The sequence below is a fragment of the Diadema antillarum genome, unplaced genomic scaffold (genome assembly GCF_040938485.1).
Source record: "Diadema antillarum isolate AM-2024a unplaced genomic scaffold, OU_Dant_1.0 seq00001014_RagTag, whole genome shotgun sequence".
Classification (NCBI taxonomy): Eukaryota; Metazoa; Echinodermata; class Echinoidea; order Diadematoida; family Diadematidae; genus Diadema; species Diadema antillarum.
In genome coordinates, this window is record NW_027271850.1 from 772,076 (window position 1) to 791,786 (window position 19,711).

At 38.6% G+C, this 19,711-nt stretch overlaps 1 protein-coding gene across 1 annotated transcript; it reads right to left on the reverse strand.

Annotated features, from left to right (window-relative positions):
* Positions 1 to 524: 524 nt before the first annotated feature.
* Positions 525 to 18,589, reverse strand: LOC139742694 (uncharacterized). The gene is made up of 12 exons (XM_071653223.1): positions 18,254 to 18,589; positions 16,378 to 16,575; positions 12,487 to 12,693; positions 11,454 to 11,695; positions 10,776 to 10,872; positions 9,610 to 9,807; positions 7,554 to 7,713; positions 7,093 to 7,190; positions 6,405 to 6,684; positions 3,705 to 3,806; positions 1,689 to 1,913; positions 525 to 826 (listed from the first exon to the last, which is right to left on the reverse strand). The coding sequence occupies exons 1-12, from the start codon at positions 18,587 to 18,589 to the stop codon at positions 525 to 527; spliced, it is 2,445 nt and encodes an 814-aa protein (XP_071509324.1).
* Between the last annotated feature and the right edge of the window lie 1,122 nt (positions 18,590 to 19,711).

Below are 19,711 nucleotides of genomic sequence, written 5' to 3' on the forward strand. Positions count from 1 at the left end.
TCAAAAGGAGGTAAATGAAGATGAAACTGTCATCAGCCGTCTACAAATTACACGGATGTGCCAAACCTTCTGCTGCTTTGTCAACAAGTTCACCTCTATGGTGCAGTTATCGGTGACAGAGATAGAAAAGACATGAAAGCGAAACATCCATACATCTCCATAAGATCTACTTGAATGATATAGCTCGTACCCACGTCTTTGTACGCTCATCCGGCACAGACTAACACTTTTATCGTCACCATGGTAACAATCTACGATATGCATGGATCTCATGCACGAGATTAGCGAATTACTCATGGCAAAACTGCCATCAACTGCCCTCAGAAAGACACGCCTTGAAAAAGCGCCGGTCGTGTCATCCACGACTCCGTAGCACCAATCGCTATCTCTCTTGAGTTAGAGAGGGATTTCAAGCACAAACCTCGACCATCGCGACCAACAAGCCACGTATTACAATGTGGCATGATACACGTAAGGGGAGAACGCCCTACATGTGGCTGCATGGCCTTAGATATGCGATCCCCTCACAAAATGTCGTCCAGAGCTTGCTTGAAGCGGATAATCTCCCTCAGAGACTTCAAGCCCAGCTCGTTTTTCACCTCCTTGTAAAAGAACTCCGGCGCGTCGGATGCGATGGTCTTCAGTCCAAGAATCCCCTCGCCGTCATAGCCCTCTAGGCGATTTTTCAACTCCGTTAGACTGTTCCTCGTCAACCATGCATTCACGTCATCGTTTGTCCAGTTTGCCGCATTCTTCGCGCTGACTGCTTCCCGCTTGGACAACCGCTTCGAATCGTTGCGCCTGATTTTCACCGCGAGGTTACTTTCTGGAAGAGAATGAAGAAGAAAACTTATGGAGGTTGGGATGCTTGATATCACAACTCTCTACAGTATAGGCCTATTTGCTCCTTTCATAATATATTATTCATATTGTAACTCTGACTTCATTATCTAAATATGTCCACATTGGTTTGCGAAATGCACCTGCCGTTATTAGAAGAGGGTGTAGACAAATTCAACATTGAGGGTTTCTACGTCATTTGATAAGAATGTTGCATTCGAGTCAAAGCAGAACCTCTCTATATCTCTGGAATTACTGATCTGTCAATTAAAAAAAACTTGGTGCTGATCAAAACTGATGCTTTGCCCAACTTAAGATAAGGATGAAAATGAAATCCATACTAAAAAGACTGAAACTTTACAAATTTTAGTAGATATTACACAATGAAGAGATCAGGTTTGTTCACATGCCATAATTCATAAGCAATGAACGAAAATACAGATAAAGATCATAAAACAGAATTTGTTCAAAGTGATTTACGATTTTGAATGCTGAAACGTGCGAAAACTGAATCCCCCCCCCAAAAAAAAAATAATAATAATGATAATAATAAAGAATAAATTAAATAAAAAATAAAAATAAGTAGGGCCTATTTGAACTCTGGAATAGCGGTATTGCGCAAAATGAGTGACCGGGGCAAATTCGAAACGACACAAATTCAGATTTGATTAGTATATGTAGGAATATGAGTGCGCGAAAATGTTGATTTGAACGATAAATCCATTGTAAACGACCAAGAGGGTGGGGAATACTAAAATCTTTTAAAGTGATATGCAGACACATCATAGCATGAACTTAAAGCTTATTGACAAGGTGAAGGTAACCATTAAGGGTCTTTAAATTCTCACCTCCAGTGACGGACAGATGACGAGAGATGGAGGTGGAAGGGAGACGACCTCGATTAGCCAGTTCTCGCTTGAGCCTGTCGACGTTGTCGACAACCTCGTCCATGGTTGCCATGGCAATGTAGTATTTGGTACCTAGCATGATGCCCAGCCAGCCGTCTGCCTCGTAGTCCGTCTGCATTTTGAGTGGGACGATGGGTTTGTTCAGTTTGAACGTGTACTCGGCCTCTGCGTATTGGGGAAGAAAAGTTTCGCATGGCATTAAAAAGGAAAGACAATAAATTTTCATTTCACTCTGTTTTGAGACTTTTACGTCGTGGACAAAAACTGCAAAATAACATGATATGGCTTACAAAAGACGAAGATTAAAGTTCATTCATAATATGAAGCTGGGGATATCAGAAATGTATTAATGTATTCATGATGCATGAATGTAAGAGTGAGTGTGTGTAGTTTTCTGCTAACACACATTCCAAGTTTGTTTTGTAGATCATGATTATTAATCTATCTATTGGACTGCTATAATTTAAGCGGTGCATTGCGTCTGTGTGAAGGTTATTTCAATCGGGCCTACTCGCGCGGTCTTTCATACGCGTTTCAAATGCGTGCATCCACGATTTTTGTCGCAACATCGAACATCTAGGTCTCATTTGATCTAATACCTGCCGAGATTCATTTTGTGTAACCACGACGGGCATGCAGTTTTCTTCAGTCGTTTTAATTGCTTGACTTTTTTTTTTTCATTAAGGACTAGTAGCCTATTGAGAAACAAGCACGCTGAGAAACGTTGTGTTGGCTTTGTGCGTGTGTGTGTATTATAATGTGTGTATGTGTGTGTGAGCTTTAAAAAAACTTATTGTTGACACTGCCGCCGCCGACATCGACGCTGACGACGACGGGAAAAGGTCGCCTATGTGTTGCTTCCGCTGCACAAGCGAGACAAAAAAAAAAAAAATCTCCTAGTACAGCAACTCCCAGGAAAACAGCTCCCGGAAAAAAAAGAAAAAAAAAAACCCTTAGCACAAGTACCTAGAAATTTGTATGCTTAAGAATAACTACCCCCAAACAACTACCTCTTTATTAAGATGATTACCCTATGGACAATTGGATGTGAGAGGGTACTTATCAAGTGGACCCCTTTTTTTTTTTGGGGGGGGGGAGTGGTGGTAATGCCCTGTGGGTTATTTTTTTAGAATCTGTTGTCCGGAGGGTATCTTTTTAAAGGACAGTTGCCTTGGGGTAATTATCCTGGGGGTAATTTTCCTTCAAAGAGTAGTTACTTTAGAGTATTGTCCTGGTGGTAATTGATCTGGGAGCGGGCGTAGGTGTTCTAGGACTTAGTTGTCTTGGTGGAATTGTCCTAGTATTTGTTCCAGGAGTAGTTGTCTTGGAGATAGTCGTCCTGCAGGTCATTTGTCCTGCAACTTGCCCTAGGAAATAATCCAGGGGTTGTTATCCTGGAGGTTACTGCCCTCGAGGTAGTTATCCAGGGGTAGCTTCAAGTTTTGTTTTGTTTTTGTTTTATGTATTTTAGAAAAGTTTCCTTAAAATCATAAAATCTACAGAGTGCAGGTATTGCAATTCACTAATTGTAAAAATCTACTTTATTTGAAAGTCAGTACAAAAGCCTATTGCTTTGTGTCAAAATTACATCTTATGTAAGTTACACGGACTATGAAACAACATGTATATGACTTTTGCTGTATTCGATTTGAATGAAATAAAAAAAGTTACATATCAGGAATCTATGAGAATATAAGAGTTAATAATGATTGTCATATTTATCATCCTAGATTCCTGATAATTAGATTATGTAGCACATAGAGAATTAAGTGTTTGTGTATTGCATATTGTCAATGATATATCATATAACATTCACATAACATAGACAATTATACGATATAAGCGATCAATTCTTTGAAGCTCTTCTTAATTGACGCATATCAATAACACATCTTTTGAACACTATGCTATGCAAATCAAGAAAACCTAAACATCATGGTCATCACTTCAACCTACCTGTTCTGCAGGCCGGGCTATTCTTGTACTTCTCGGAGAAACAGATGAGGACCACCGCAGCATTCTCCACGGCAGACGCCATCGCCTCCAGGGTAGAGCCGCCTGCGGGAAGACATACATGTAGCAGAGTACGTTGAGAACACATTGAAGCTATATAAACTTGTAAAGTGGTCTTAAAGCATGATGGTGTGTCATGAGGCTGTTGGTGCAAGCTTGAAATGATGTTAGCTCTCTCATGGTTCATTTCGTGAATCTAATTTTCTCCGGAGGACAAATTGGAAATATCAGTGCTATCTGAGAGATGAAGCCTGAGAGATGATAGAAGACTGAGGGATGAACAGACGCACAGTGGGCCAGAATGAGCTCAAAGTGCGCCAAAATTATACCCCATGGTTTCTTTTTACCCAAATTTGGTGACTAGGGGTAACTTGGGGCGTAGAAGTGATTGAACATAATATCAAACTCATATGACGTCACCGTGATGCTGATTTTTCATTGGCTACCAAAAATTGGTCTGTAAATGACGAATAAAGCAGTGCAAATATTAGGCTGTTTTATTTTCTTTAAAGGTTAATTTGAAAAAGGGGTTCATTTATCTTTTCACATTCACTGACACTGCTTATCTACTATCATTGAATACAAGATGCTTACATAATTGGCCACAGGAAGTGTATAAACATTCGGCGATCGAATTCATGCTGCGCTGGAAGTTCCATATTATACACACGTACTGCAAAATGATACTGTTGTCCGTGTAGATTAGAAAAAGGTTTATGATGTATGCTGTACTTTTGGGTGAATTTCTTCACTTTATTCTAGCAGGACATAAATGTGTGATATCAAATCAATCTCTCTACTTTATAACCTTAGGCCTATGCCACATCAATTTATACAAGCGCAACACTCGAAAAACCATTTTGTCTAATTTTTTACTGGAAAGATAACAAATTGTGAAGTCAGTAATCAGGAGAATGAAAGGTTATAACAACTAAGAATGAGTCTGCCGTGTATAAAGGTCTACTTGAAAAAGCTATAACAAAAGATTTTTTTCAATGAAAAATCTATCGGAATCACTATCATGTGAAATTATAAATTCATCCCCATTCCACAAGGATTTTTTTTTTCTCATCAGTCAGTCGTCGGAAGCATTTTTTTTTTCCTTCCGGCAACCCACCTAAGTATATAGGATCACAGTCTGATGAATCCGACTTGTATTTGTCGCCTATCAGGCCAATGTCAGACAGGTCGGGCATGATCCCATGAGGCAAGATCGTCCGATGAGGATCACGCGAGCAATGTCCGACATTGACCTGATAGTCGACCGACACAGTCGGATTCATCAGACTGCGATCCGACACACTTTGGTGAGCAGCCGGATAGCAACAGACTTTACTTCCAAAGAGTAATCGATGAGAATAGAATATCTGTGTTTCGGTGTATAACGTTCTATCTGCATATGTCAAGAGCAGGATCGAAGTATTTAGGTGTCCATACAGTATGTATCGCAGAGGGGATAGCTTGTTTACAGCAGTGGCTATGACAATATGGACAATAATATGGCTATAACCTTGGTTATGTGCAATTATGTACTCTTTTATCTTTGAAAGAAGGGTCTTTTAGGTGCCGGAACTAACCCTATTCATACATATTTATAACTCTGTTTACCTCTTATTCAGTGTTAATCATGTTTGCGGGCCTTTAACGTGCAAGAAAAAAAAAAGAATTAAAATATAATGCCGCCCTCATGCGGCGCCGTATGATAACATAATTCCTAAGCGGCTGCCAGGTCCAAAATATACGTAATGTGCCGCGGAAAATCGGCTCTAACACAGAAAGTGGCAAAAGGTGGCAGCCAAATCTGGTATCAGCTTAAAGCTGAGACATCAGGAAATGTTGTGGTAATAGAATTTAGTTGGAAATCCGTGGCAATCTAAACTTTTCATTTGGATATATTAAAAAAGACAAATAATTACCCTCTTTTCAAGGATATTTACCGGAAAATGTTCATGAAGATTAGGTTTCTTTGCATTTTTATGGCATTCATAACGTAAGATAAACTATGAGAAATATGTGGGAGAAATTGCAGGTTGATATCTCAAAAACTATATGTCGAAATTACGTATTCATTAAAGAGCTTACAATTTGCTTTGAAACTCTTAAAATGTTGTATTTTGCTACTTCAGGTAGGAAATATATCCCTTTAATGTACATATCTGATTTAAATATTTCAATGAAATATTCTTCAAAGTATTTCCTCTCAAGAGCGCATGTCAAAAATTAAAAAATCCCAAGTGCCCAAAATGACTTTTGGCGCACTTTGGTATCTCTCTGGCCCACTGTGAGACGTGACAACATTTCTGTTGACATGAAAAGAAGATGCAAAGCACACGTGTACCTAAAATACATGAACAGTGGCCACATTCCTTATACTGGTTCCCAAACTATAGGAAAACTCCAAATACCACTATGGCATGTATATGAGCACCATTGCAAAATTTTGCTGTTTGTTGTTGTTAATGTTGTCATATCTGGTGTCATTCTAACATAAAACAAACTTGTTGAAGCAAATACGCTGATATTGACAAAATTCCACTAATGTCATTTGAAACAACGCTGAAGAGAAAGGCCAATGTATTGACTTCGGGAGTACGTACTAAAATTCCAAAGCTGATAGCGCCCTCTTGAGGGGAACGTACTCACCCATTTGATCGACATCCATCCAGACTTTGTATCCGTCTGCTTGAAGCAGCTCCTTCACTTTCAGAATCTGTTTTTGAACGTCCCACTGGTAACTAAGCATCACATGATTAGTACTGACTTCCTCTTCATCGTCGTCGTCATTGTAGAAGACGTCCCCGACCTCGTTGTCGTGTTCGACAGTGTGTTCAGGGGACTGTTTGCTGCTTGAATTACCCTCACCGCCCGCTGCCGAGTTACCCTCCTTTGCGTCCAGCTTCAACTTCCGAGAGGGGTCTTTTGACTGTAGCGGCAGAAATCATGTAGAAATGAGAGAACTAGGGTTCGAGTCAATAACTGCTTGTTTCCTGTTTTGTTTGACCTGTTGTGTTATCATGTTCTTATTCTTCTAAAGCATCGGCGGTCCTAACAATCAGAATGAGCAACTATAATTATTTTGCCCAGGATAAGTTCGCAAACAGAGTGTTTTCTGCATTGCAGCATCATAATATGTTCCGTTTTTACGTAATAATTTCTGCTTTAGAATTTGATGTGGCATGCCCATGGCCTCTGAGTGATGTATCTGTGCTCACCATTTTTGTGTTAATGTGGAGAGTGTTCCGACTAAAGTATGTTCAAAAATTCAAAGTCAACCTACGTAAAGATAATGATCCGCTCCTCTGTGTACTAGTTTGCATGTAACTCGGCTTACCTTTTTCGTAAGCGTTGCGTGCGTCTCTTCCCCAACGTTCCAGAGAATGGCTTCGCACGGACGTGACAGTGCCGCATGAGTCTTGCACTTTCTCACCACTGAAAATAATTCGTAGTGAACATTTGTTATAATGTGTAAGACACGTGTATACATTCCTTTATTTCTTTTTTCAATTCATTCCGACAACGTTACAGTCAAATCATTCACTAAGGTATTCGAAGTTAAAATCTATAAGTTCCATTTGATTATCCTTTTTTTTTTCTTTCTCGCATCCTTAGACTTTGACATTTTGACGGGGGATAATTGAAATGCAAATATTTCGTTATCAAAATTTCTTCTTTTTTCTGTACTCTCGTTTTCTCAGTTTTACTGTCTGGCCTTACCAGGTTATGGCGAAGATTATTATACCGTACTTCTCTTACATGAATGCAACAATAGGGAATAAATGGAAAGGGTCTCACTTTGAAGGCAACCTTCCTCCTTCAGAATTGCACTTTGGTTAGACGGGTGGAATGAAAGTATCCATAGCACCTCTATCGCACTTCGCTGCTCCTCGAGGGGGTTTTCGTCGGACATCATTGAAACGATGCGTGAAAGAGCGCCGGCAGTAATGAATTTTACCTGGATGGAAAAATGATTGGGAAGCGAGCCTGGTTTGGTGTGCAATGAGACACGTTAACATTATGTAGTTGGTAGCATCTTCAGTCCCTTTCATCGCGTTAACGGGGATATCATACATTACAAAGTGCTTAGTTCTACCTCTCCCTATATTTACCCGTGTTTCCCTTCCATTTCGTAAAGCATTTCACTTTTCCTCTTTCGAAATCCACCTCCGAATAACTACTATCTGCCCTTTTGTGTTTATCTGAAGTTATTCTTTTGTAGTTTTTATCTACGGTATTCTCATTGTTGTTCCTTTCATTCAATTATTAATTTCACCTTCGGTCTTCATCTTAAACCTATCATGAACTTTAACACCAGAATATTACGTTCGGGGGGGGGGGGGGGGAAGAGACCACTCTCCTGTTTCTATATCACAATCGTATCTAATGATATTTCATTTCGACTGAACGTCTTGAAATAGTAGTAGTAGTAGTAGTAGTAGTAGTAGTAGTAGTAGTAGTAGTAGAGGTAGCAGTGGTAGTAGTAGTAGTAGTAGTACATGTAGTAGTACATGTAGTAGTAGTAGTAGTAGTAGTAGTACATGTAGTAGTACATGTAGTAGTAGTAGTAGTAGTAGTAGTAGTAGTAGTAGTAGTAGTAGTATAGTGAATGGTCACGAGTGCGATGGTACAAGATTTCGTACGAGGTGAAAGATAGAGGCGCTCTATTCAACGAGGCGAAGCCGAATTGTATAGTGCGCCTCATTTTTCACCGAGTGCGATATCTTGTTCCATTGCACAAGTAAAGACCATATTCTATTTGTTTTATACAACACCTCGAACGTCGACATAATGTGGTCCAAACAGATTCTTGAATTTAGCCAGAAATGTCAACCATTTCTCCGTGAAAGACGAATGAGTAGCCGCACATGTCACAGTCACAGTGTACGCATGTACGCGAAAAGCTAATCGGTTGAAGTTGTTACAAAAATGTTTACTTGTAAGCGCGCTTGTAACTGTTGAGTGCGAGCGGCAAATGTTTGTTTGTTGTGACATCAGAGCCGTGCGATGGAACAAAAACTTCGAATCAGTCGTGAGTTTAACACGGGAGTCAGTGAAAATACGTGACGTCAGCCATGCGCTTTGCTCAAACAAAATTGCACGGTTGACAGCCACAGCGTGCGATGGAACTTTTAATTAAAGTAATGTCAAGTGATGGGCAATCGACCAATCGGATAGCTACATTCTTCTAAGGTGTTGTATAGTAGTAGCAATAGTAGTAGTAGCAGTAGTAGTAGTTGTAGTAGTAGTAATGATAGTAGTAGTAGTAGTAGTAGTAGTAGTAGTAGTAGTAGTAGTGGTGGTGGTAGTAGTATAGTAGTAGTAGTGGTAGTAGTAGTAGCAGCAGTAGCAGTAGTGGTGGTAGCAGTTGCAGTAGTAGTATTCGTCGTCGTCATAGTAGTAGTAGTAGCTGTAGTAGTATAGTAGTAGAGGTTGTAGTAGTTGCTGTAGTAGTAGTAGTCGTCGTCGTCGCCGTAGTAGTAGTAGTAGTAGTAGTGATAGTAATAGCATTAGTAGAAGCAGTAGTAGTAGCAGCAGCAGCAGTCTCATCATCCATGACTATAGAATCCACTAATCATATTGCACATATTTCATTATAACCATCAGTGTTGTTGGTATTATGATGATGATTACAATGATAAGTATCATCGTTTCTATTATCATTATTAGTATTATTATCATCATCATTACATGTATTATTAGTGTAATTATCGTCATTACCATTATAATTTTCATTACTATTATATATTATTTCATAATTAGTCATTATCATCATTATCACCATCACTGGGAGTGATAGTATTATCTGTATTGGTACGAGCATTATTACTTTTGATTTACTATAGTAATTTACCTTGTTGTCGTCGTTGGCGGCAAGATACTTCATAGCGTCGGCAACCTGGATGGAGGAGAAATTGTAGTGTGCCGAGTAGTGGTTTGGTTCGTTAAGGGCCTTACTCAGGATCTTCACGATGAAGTCGATGTTGGTGTTGGTTGTGTTGAGGTGCGCGTTCTCATCCTCTGTCACGATGAAGGCTAAAATGAAAATAGCCTTGGAAGATAAAGATAGACAGAAAACAATTACGTAAACATCCCCTGCTGTTCTCCTCATTACTTAAAAGAGAGAAGAAGTAAACATTATGCTCCTTAGATGTAATGAACTAGTCCCGTTAGTCGTAAATGAAAGCGTAATAAAACGTTTAATTGGCTGAAATAAAATTTTTAAAAATGCAACTACACAAGCACTCGGAGAGCGCAGACCTCCTCCAAGACGGCGACTCATTTACACCCTACACGCATGCAATTCCCCCATATAGAAGCCTTTGTTTGCGTCATCAGCTTCCAGCTGCGCGGCGCCTCGCTCGCTCAAGCAGAGTACACGTTTTACTCTATGAATGCAAACCTGAAGTAGGCGCAGCTTGAAAACCCAAGTTCATTGTACCTATATGCCAAAAAGATTTAAAAAATCCTTCAAAAATGCATGAAAATTTCCTGGATCACTACCGAAATTTAATGATGGGTTATGTTCCTTATGCCATTATCGACTTTTCCTGCAAGTTTTATTCAAGTCCGATCACAACTTTTTGAGTTATTGTTGCAAACAATCAAACAAACCAATGCCGATGAAAACATAACTTCCTTCCTTTGCGGAGGTAATAATCATACTAAAATTGACGAAGACTGATATCACTCTAAAGTTGATTTACATCTATAAAAATGACCACAATTTCCATTATTGGCCTTACCTCTTGTGTTTAGACGGGCGTTGTCGAACTACAGATATAAAATATCATTTATGGATTTTGAAGTTGACAATGCGTGACACAATAGTAAAATTGATATTGCGGAACACCTTCCCAGAATAATGACACATACACACACACACACACACACACACACACACACACACACATGAACACACACACACATACACACACACACACACACACACACACACACACACAGAAACAGGTGATCAAACAAATAGGTGTGTTGACGAGAGTTCGAGAGCTTTAATACCTTGACCCGCAGGATAAGAAAGCGGCACTTCAGGTATGGCTTGAGGACCATGGTGGCGTGGTTCTCTCGGAAAATCGACTTGTTGTCCATGTGATGCCTACAGTGGTAGAAAGAATAGATAATTTCGGTCTTATTTCTTTCCGCGTTTAAAAATCAAAACACAATATTGCACGAACTAATGACAATGCATGAGATCATCATTACTGGTGAGATCATTAATGTACATTAAATGTTTGTGTGCATTAATATGACAGATCAATGACATGATTACTCAAACATGCACATTTACACAAATACATTTGCAATATTATCGATACAGACGGACACATAGACTGAATAGGAAACTGATGGATACGAAAATAAACAAACTCTAACAAATGTGATAATCAGCAGCAGAATAGCTGCAAATGATTGACAGATTGACCTACATCGACCGAAATGTACGTGGATGTAGGGCAATTTGTCAATCAGTTGCAATGAAAACATCTCGACGGAAGAATTTCATAAATTTAAAGAAGAATAATTACTTACAATAATAAAGGAAAAGAAATGAAAGAAAGGGCGAAGAGTGAGAGATGAAGGGTGACGAAAAACGGGTAAAGAGTGAAGAGGTATGAGAGAGAGGGGCGAAGAATATCAAAGGATGGGTGAGGGTAAAGGACGCTGCTCGTAACATACCTGATGCAGTGGTAGAGCACTGTGAGAACACGCTTGAGGAACTCTCTCCTCGACATCCATCGCAGCTTCTTGCTATCCATATTGAGAGCGTCCACGGAGTAGAAACGGTCGTGGAGAACGGCAAGGAGTGCAGGCACACACAGCTCGCCAATCTGCTGGCAGAGCTTGTCACCGGCTACTGTAAAGCCCTGTGTGGCATCCAGCAGCAGGTTGATGGCGAGGTACGAAGCGGGGTTCTCGATCTGACCATTTGAGGAGAGACAGAGAGAGATTACTTTAAAAACTTAGTGATTACCACGATTACTGGCCTACATAATAATGCTGGCTATGGCTAACAATGACAAGAACACTAACCTTTAACGCTGAAAGCGCTGCATCAGCGTCAATTACGAGATACAAAGAGGGGGGGGGGGGGGGGGCTTGAGAGAAAGAGAGGGAGTTGGGGCAGTGAAAAATATGCAGACCCAGACAGACAGAGGAAGAAAGTTTTTACTTTTAACTATTGTATGTCAGAAACGGCATCTGACAGGCCGTTATCGTTGTATTGTCACTTGTCATCTTGTTCCCCAACTTTGAGCGTTTAAAAAGAGCTATTCTGTTTTTAATCATGAACAAGATGAAAAGGAAACGCTTGCTATGCTTTAAAATTTTGATATCGATTATGTATTATCGACATTAGAGAAGGATACGACTCTTTTTCTAAACTTGATTTCGACATTCTACAGACATTATCATTCCTTTCATCGTTAGATCCAATACGTTAAGGATATGAGAAGCTTTTGTACACAAACACATGAAATAAATTGTAAACACTTGAATAAGTAACAACATCATCCAAAAGTTCTTTGTACAAGAGATCCCCAACTACAAATTTGTGAAACAATGTCTCCGATTTTCTAGGGTGTGAAGAAACGCAGCACACGCACACACACGCAAGATATAACGGTTTTTTTTTTTCTTTTTCTGTAGGCGCTTTTACACAGTCGAGCTTAAGGCGGAGAAAGGAAGAGTGTACCTCTAACGAGTCACTCACCAGATCATTTACGTCATCTTTGTGCAGCTTATCCCAGATCTGCAGGAAGAGCCTGGCGAAGCCGAGCTCAGTGACCAGCTCGACGTAGTCGGCTTGCCTAACGTCACTCAATTTGCAGAGGACGAGAAGACAGTGGAGCTCCTCGTTGCCTGTGTACGAGTCGGCCTCATGGAGCTTCTTCATCGTCTCACGGAGCTCTCGCTTTTGCTGGATTACGAATAGACATAAGAAGTATACTTCCAACTGATCCTCGAAACGACAGCAATAGTTTTACTTATCTAATTATTTCTTTTAATAAGAATTCTGATTTTTCTTTCGCTGTATAAAAAAAAACAACCTGCAAATATTTTATTTATGATATATCCGATCATTTACCTGTTTTTACCATCAACAATAGTTCTTTGAAAATAAAACAATATTTTGAAAATAAAAAATCTCAAATGTATTATAAGGAAACAGAAAGTAATATAAATTCTTTGATATTTGATTTAGCGCAGGAAGAATGGGACGATGTATATGATGAAAGCAATGCTGATACTGCTTATGAAAAATTTATCAGCAGATTATTGTATTATTATCAGAGAAATATTCCTTTGGTTAAACGGAAACCTTTAAAGAAAAATAGACAACCCTGGATTACCAAAGGTATTATGCGGTCTATATCAACCCGTAATAAGTTATATAAGCAAGCAATAAAGAATCAAAGTAATAACTCATTTATGAAATACCGGAAATATAGAAATCAATTAACATCAGTAATAAGATTGTCCCGAAAATTGTATTATTCAACTAATATAGAAAAAAATAAGGATAATCTTTTTTCATTGTGGAAAACTGTCAATGCTCTTATGGGAAAGACGGTAAAAGAAACTACCAACTCTATCATCATTGACAATGAGGAAATTACTGATTTTACCACAATTGCCAATTCATTTAATGATTATTTTATAAATATTGGTCCTAGTTTAGCATCTAATATGAATTCATGTAATACACATTTTACTGATTATTTACCCAATCCTTGTGAAAATTCATTATTTCTCACGCCTACCAATGACCATGAAATAATCAATATTGTTCAGAATCTGAAAACAACTAAATCGAGTGGGCATGATGGTCTTAGTGTTCATTTATTGAAACAAATAATCTTTTACATTGCAAGCCCCCTAACTCACGTATTTAATATGTCTCTTTCAACAGGCATTTTTCCGAACTCATTCAAACTTGCAAAAGTTATTCCCATTCATAAAAAAGATGACTTTAAATTAATGAGTAATTATACACCAATTTCATTATTACCAAGTATATCCAAAGTTCTTGAAAAAATTGTGTATAAAAGGTTATATCAGTTTTTACAAACCAATAATTTATTGATACCCAATCAATTTGGATTTAGAAGTGGATATTCTACTGACTATGCAATCGCTCACATGTGTGATAAAATGATTGAAGCTTTTGCTGATAAAAAGCATGTTATAGGTATATACATGGATTTGTCGAAAGCATTCGACACCATCGACCATGAAGTATTGATACATAAACTTAATACGTATGGTATACGAGGTCACGCTCTGCTCTGGTTTATAAATTATTTGCAAAACCGTCAACAGTATGTTAGTTTTCAGTCTTATGAATCACACAAACTTGATATTAAATGTGGGGTACCTCAAGGCTCCATTTTAGGGCCTCTGTTGTTTAACATTTATATAAATGATATTATAGGTTCTTCTCCATCTTTGAATTTTATACTTTTTGCTGATGATACATCCATTATTACATCAGATTATGATGTAGGGACACTTGTTAATCGTTTGAACACTGAATTATTGAATATATTGGATTGGTTTAAATCAAACAAGTTATCTTTGAATGTTAATAAGACAAATTTCGTTTATTTTAGAAAACCCTACTCACAGGATCTTAATGTCAACATATCAATTGATGGGTTTTCTCTTTGCGAGAAACAGGTTATTAGATTTTTAGGCATTACAATCGATTCTCATTTAACATGGAACGAACATATATCCTGTTTACAAAGGACCCTATCAAGAAATATTGGTGTACTCTGGAAGTTGAAAGATCTCTTATCAGAACGATCCCTGATTATTTTATATAATTCTTTAATTTTGCCTCATATATTGTATTCAAATATTGTATGGGGAAATTGTAGTATTACTAAACTGAATTCATTGTATTTACTCCAAAAGCGTGCTATTCGTATTATTACTAATTCCACATATTTATCTCATACAGATCCTTTATTTCATCGTTTGCATACTTTGAAGCTTCAGGACATCCACATCTTACAAACAGGTATATTTATGTACAAGTATGCAACAAATCAACTTCCCTCTTTATTTCATAATATTTTTCACTTAAATTCGAATATACACACATATCCAACTCGCCGTTCGACAGATTTTCACCTTGTAAACCCCAAAACTGTTTTAGCTCAGAAATCAATTAGACATTACGGTCCCGATGTCTGGAATAACCTACCTGATCAATTAAAGCAGTGTACTTCACTGTTTTCCTTTAAAGCTCATTTAAAAAAGTATTTATTATTGAAATATGTTTCCAGTTAGTAGTTTTTGATCAATGTACTTTTTCTTCTTTTTTTCTGAAGTCTCAGTAAGCCCTGATCCATGCAAAGTGTTTTTTTTTTCATTCCCTCCCGTTCCTTTCCTTTCTTTGATAATGATATTGCATACATTCATTAAAGCGTATACCTTACCCCCAAAATAGGCATGCTACAGCCTTTATTCTCTCTTGCACTGTCACCTGCACACACGACGCACTGTCACTCGCACACACCTACACTTTTATTGTCTACTATACCATGCAGCAGTCAATGGTGCTGCGTGCTGTTTTTTTTTCTTGTTCTAAAGCGCCAAGTCACTATTTTTCTTTTCTGTTTTTTTTTTCTGTAGCAAAATGTGTTTTGTGTATTAAGATTAAGAGTTTTATGAGTACATATATAATTGGTGTTGTATTACATTGGTATCACATATTCAGATAGGGCCTCATCCACGTCAAGCTCTGCTTATGATGACGGTCCCCTGTATTGATTTCTCCTTTGTTATTAGATACAGTAAGCCTTAATATGTTATTTTGATTCATAATTATGCCACTTCAGACTGAATGTTGTTACGCAAATGATTTTTTTTTGTATTGATTTGTATGTATCTGTATCATTTTGTTTTCATTTGCAATTGTATTCGGAGAAAGAAAATGCAGAAATAAACCAAACAAACAAACAAACAAACAAAACGTATAATCTTTACAAGCAGGGTTTAGTAATACATTTGCAGTTATTATGACACATGAGCGTCATTATGAATTTGCTCCTATGTTCCTCCAGTGATTTCTTAAGTAAGGGAGTACTGTATCTTATATGATAGGACTATCTGGAGTGTAGATCCTGCCACAACAACAGTACAGACAACATACACTATTCCGATAATTCTGTTTTATTTCTAATTATCCGTGAGGTTATCATGTATTTTGGTGCCTGGCATTTCACTTTGGAGAAGACGATGAATTTGACCCACAAGCATTACAATTTAAACTTAACAACTAACAATTATTCGTGACACTATTATTGTTTATTTTTGTTATCATCATTATTATTGCTATCATTACAATTTACAAGTATCATTATAACAATTGATTATCAATATCGTCATTGACATTACATTATCAACACAAATGACGGAAAACAACGAGAATGAGGCGGACGATATCAAATACGCATGCCCATAATGTAATATACAAATGCAATATATAAATATCGCATAACTACATAAAGGTGACATTTAAAGGTGAATAAACATGTGATGCCAATAAACAACTGTATTTTGTCATTACGTGTGTATAATGAGGACGTCATACCTCAATCTTCATGGTTTCATCAGGCATTACGACTCGCTCCCCACGGCTGCCCGTCTCTGTGGCCCATGTGAGGTAGTCGTTGAAGACCTTAAACTTGGCCTCGCTGAACTTGGTCTCCGAGTACGTTCCTTGTCGATGTATCTCCTCGAGTCTGGCAAATCGCTCCTGATCCGTCATTGTTGACGACGGCTTACCACACTTTAGGTACAGATTGAGGGAAGGGAAGATTGAGGGAAAGGTCTTTACATAATATGTGATGACTTTCCCAAGAAATACAATGTTATATCAATACACATATAGAATATACCAAATTACATATACTATTGATATTGCACCGTGCTGCAAAGCGATAAATTGCCTTTATATAATGAAGAACTTACCAGGTTCATAGTCACTTTCCCCTTACGGCAATTTCTCAAACACCTAGGTAGCGGGTTTACAATCTTCCACGGCGTACAATTCATGTCCATGATGTGTCTCCTTTTCCGTAACCAAGTGCGCTTATTTACATCGGCACGACTTTTATATAATGATGAATGACTAACTATCAGAGGGGATCTCACACGATCACGTTTTCTTGTGGTCATCCTCGTAACAGGCCACGCGGCTTCGACTGCGTATTCGACGTACAGTGTAACTATGGACAAAGGAAGTCAATGAACTAAGTCGGAAGCAAGACCTCGCGTTAATTGACAGACCTCAACCTAATTTTGCGTTCAACTGCAGGCTCTGACATCTGGTGCCTGGTTTGTTTTGATGACTTTTCTCGGAATGAATATTACATGGAGTGAAAGACCCGCTCTATCTGCGTGCGTTTGGCTCGGGTGTCGCTCTTTTCCTTATTTTGTTTTGTTGTTAACATTGGCAAGCTAACATGAAATGCGGACAACTAGAATTTTTTCTACCTTGACAAATTCTACATACGCTGTAGAATACGTGGCTCCTATCATTACCTGGCAGGCAGAGAAACACGTCGAAACCAACCTGCTTCATGCTACCACATATGAAAATTCCACAAGGCAAACATAAACAAGTGTTTTTGTTGTGAAAGCAAAATAAAATTTACTTCCAGTGTGTTGTCTGTCAATATGACAATATGGCTTACAAACTTTTTCCTTTCAACCCTAATAAAATTGGAGAGAATGATACTAATACTGTGCAAGTTGGTGTTAGCCATAAATAGAATGAATCTAATGAGCAATTCTTCTCTTCAGTTTGATAGTAATAACCGCTTCATAGCGGTTGTTATACAGTTTAATCATTTTGTTTTTGTCCCATTCATTGCATAGAGCATAACCTGAAGTGCTTGAACAGATCCTACGCTTCAAAGTCTCTTTTTCTAAATGAACACATTTCTAGAGGCTGTGCTTTCTTTCCCTCATTTTGATGTGTTAGGGAAGTCAATTTGTATTTGTAATTTTAGAGTCTGCTCTTTCAGAGTCCGACCTTATAGCTGAGAATTCACAAAATGGTGACCTTTCTGGTGATTTTGTGATGCAGTCTCACATATATTTGGGTACATGCACGAAAGGCTAACAGAAGGACACATAGAGGACTGGAAAAGAATGGGAAACAATCAAGTCATGCAGCTGACATCGCTAAGCAGGAAGAGCCTGCTGCACTTTCTGAGGAGGAGCTTGTTTTATGTCGAAATTTGACTCATTTTGTTTTGTTCGTTCACTCATTATGCCCAAAACATTCTAATCCAGAAACTCAAGACCATAAAAACAGGGCAAGTTTATGATATGTCTGCCATACAAATAGTCCATCCCAATAACCTTCCTTATTTCCACCTCAAACAATATCTATCACTTGCAGATATAAAGCACAGTACATTTGAAGCTGACTGACAAAAAAAAAATATATATATATATACCTGCTCAGCGTTTTCCAGGCTTAGTTCAGCGTTCGATGCCAGCGAGTTCCTGTCCTTGTCTTCTCCGTCGTCATCCAGTTCAGCGTCCTCCGCGACCGTATCAAGTTTCGCCACAGGATGACGAGGTTCATCGTACTCGTTCTCGTCCACACTTTCGAACTGTAGTGTATTGGGGACGTTAATTGTCTCTTGTGGGGGACCCTTCGCTACAATATCCTTCCTACTAAAGGCCACTGTCTCGCGGATGGTGGTGCCTTCGGCGGATTTCTCCGGAGGTTCCTCCTCTGTCACTTTCGCTGTCACTACCTGCGAGGACTTACTCGAGCCACTACCCATGTTTGTTTCTGCAGTAGCCTTTTATGACGTGCTTCTCGACGTTACGTCCCTATCACCACGGACGATGCTCTGATCCCGATAGATTCTCTGGCATTCCCGGTTAATCAGTGATTGGTTTGAATTGCTCCCCAGCTGACTATTTCTCCAGCTCGTAAAGTAAGCGCAAGAAGTTGATTCCTCAAGATGGCTTGTCATCTGCTCGAATGGAGGGAACACTCATACCTGAACGCACAAAGAGATACAAGCACACGAAAGAGTAATTTAGAATTGTTCACAATCATGGGAATTCATCGGTACTGCGTGTCAGTAAATTATTTACTAGTAGCTGAAGTATTACACTGTTTAAAACGCCACTTGTCATAATTGCTCTACATGTGCCAGCACATCTCTTCATCGCGTCAAATTATTGAAGCAGTGCAATAGCCAATCAACAAAGACATTAAAAAGCCAGAGGTTGTAGTTATCAGCATCTCAATGATATTTGTATGTGCAAACGAATGGACTAGCGGTAAGGTGACGACATCAATGCCTCTTCCAATTGCCATGAAAACGCGAGGAAATTGCACATACAGCTTTATGTTTACTGTGCCTATTTTCATACGAATATGATTACAATTTTAAAAAAATACTCAATCGGTTGCGCGGCTATCATGTGTTTTTGTTGCTACCAAAATAAGTAAGCCATCTTCAATCAATTCAAAGAAACTGTAACCACCTCCCTGCCGTAACCTTCATTGAATCTTATATCTTGCATTTAATTTCGGTGACACCGTCTGATTTCCCCCTGATTTTTCCTGATTTTCCTCTATTCATTATTAGTCATTATATTCCAACCAACTTTGAATGTAAAGCTTGTCGTACACTATACGACTAACGACTAAACGACTGGCAGACTTTGGATCCGAAATAAATCCCAATACCCTGAGAATAAACATGCCTATTTATTTCAGATCCAAAGTCTGTCAGTCGTATAGTCGTGAGTAGTTTAATGGATGACAGACTTAACTTGGACTTGAACATTAACAGACATGTGTTTGTTGACACAGAACAATCACAAATAACCAAGGCTAGTATCATCCCCAAAAGGCCAAATACACAACACGGAGTTGCGAGTCTTCTCTC

Bases quoted from the DNA above. Each gene is read 5' to 3' on its own strand.
- LOC139742694 (XM_071653223.1), bottom strand. From the start codon at position 18,589: ATGGGTAGTGGCTCGAGTAAGTCCTCGCAGGTAGTGACAGCGAAAGTG. The intron at 6,685-7,092 runs GTAAGCCGAGTT...CTGCCGCTACAG, and splicing joins ACGCAACGCTTACGAAAAAG to TCAAAAGACCCCTCTCGGAA. The intron at 827-1,688 runs GTGAGAATTTAA...ATTCTCTTCCAG, and splicing joins TCATCTGTCCGTCACTGGAG to AAAGTAACCTCGCGGTGAAA.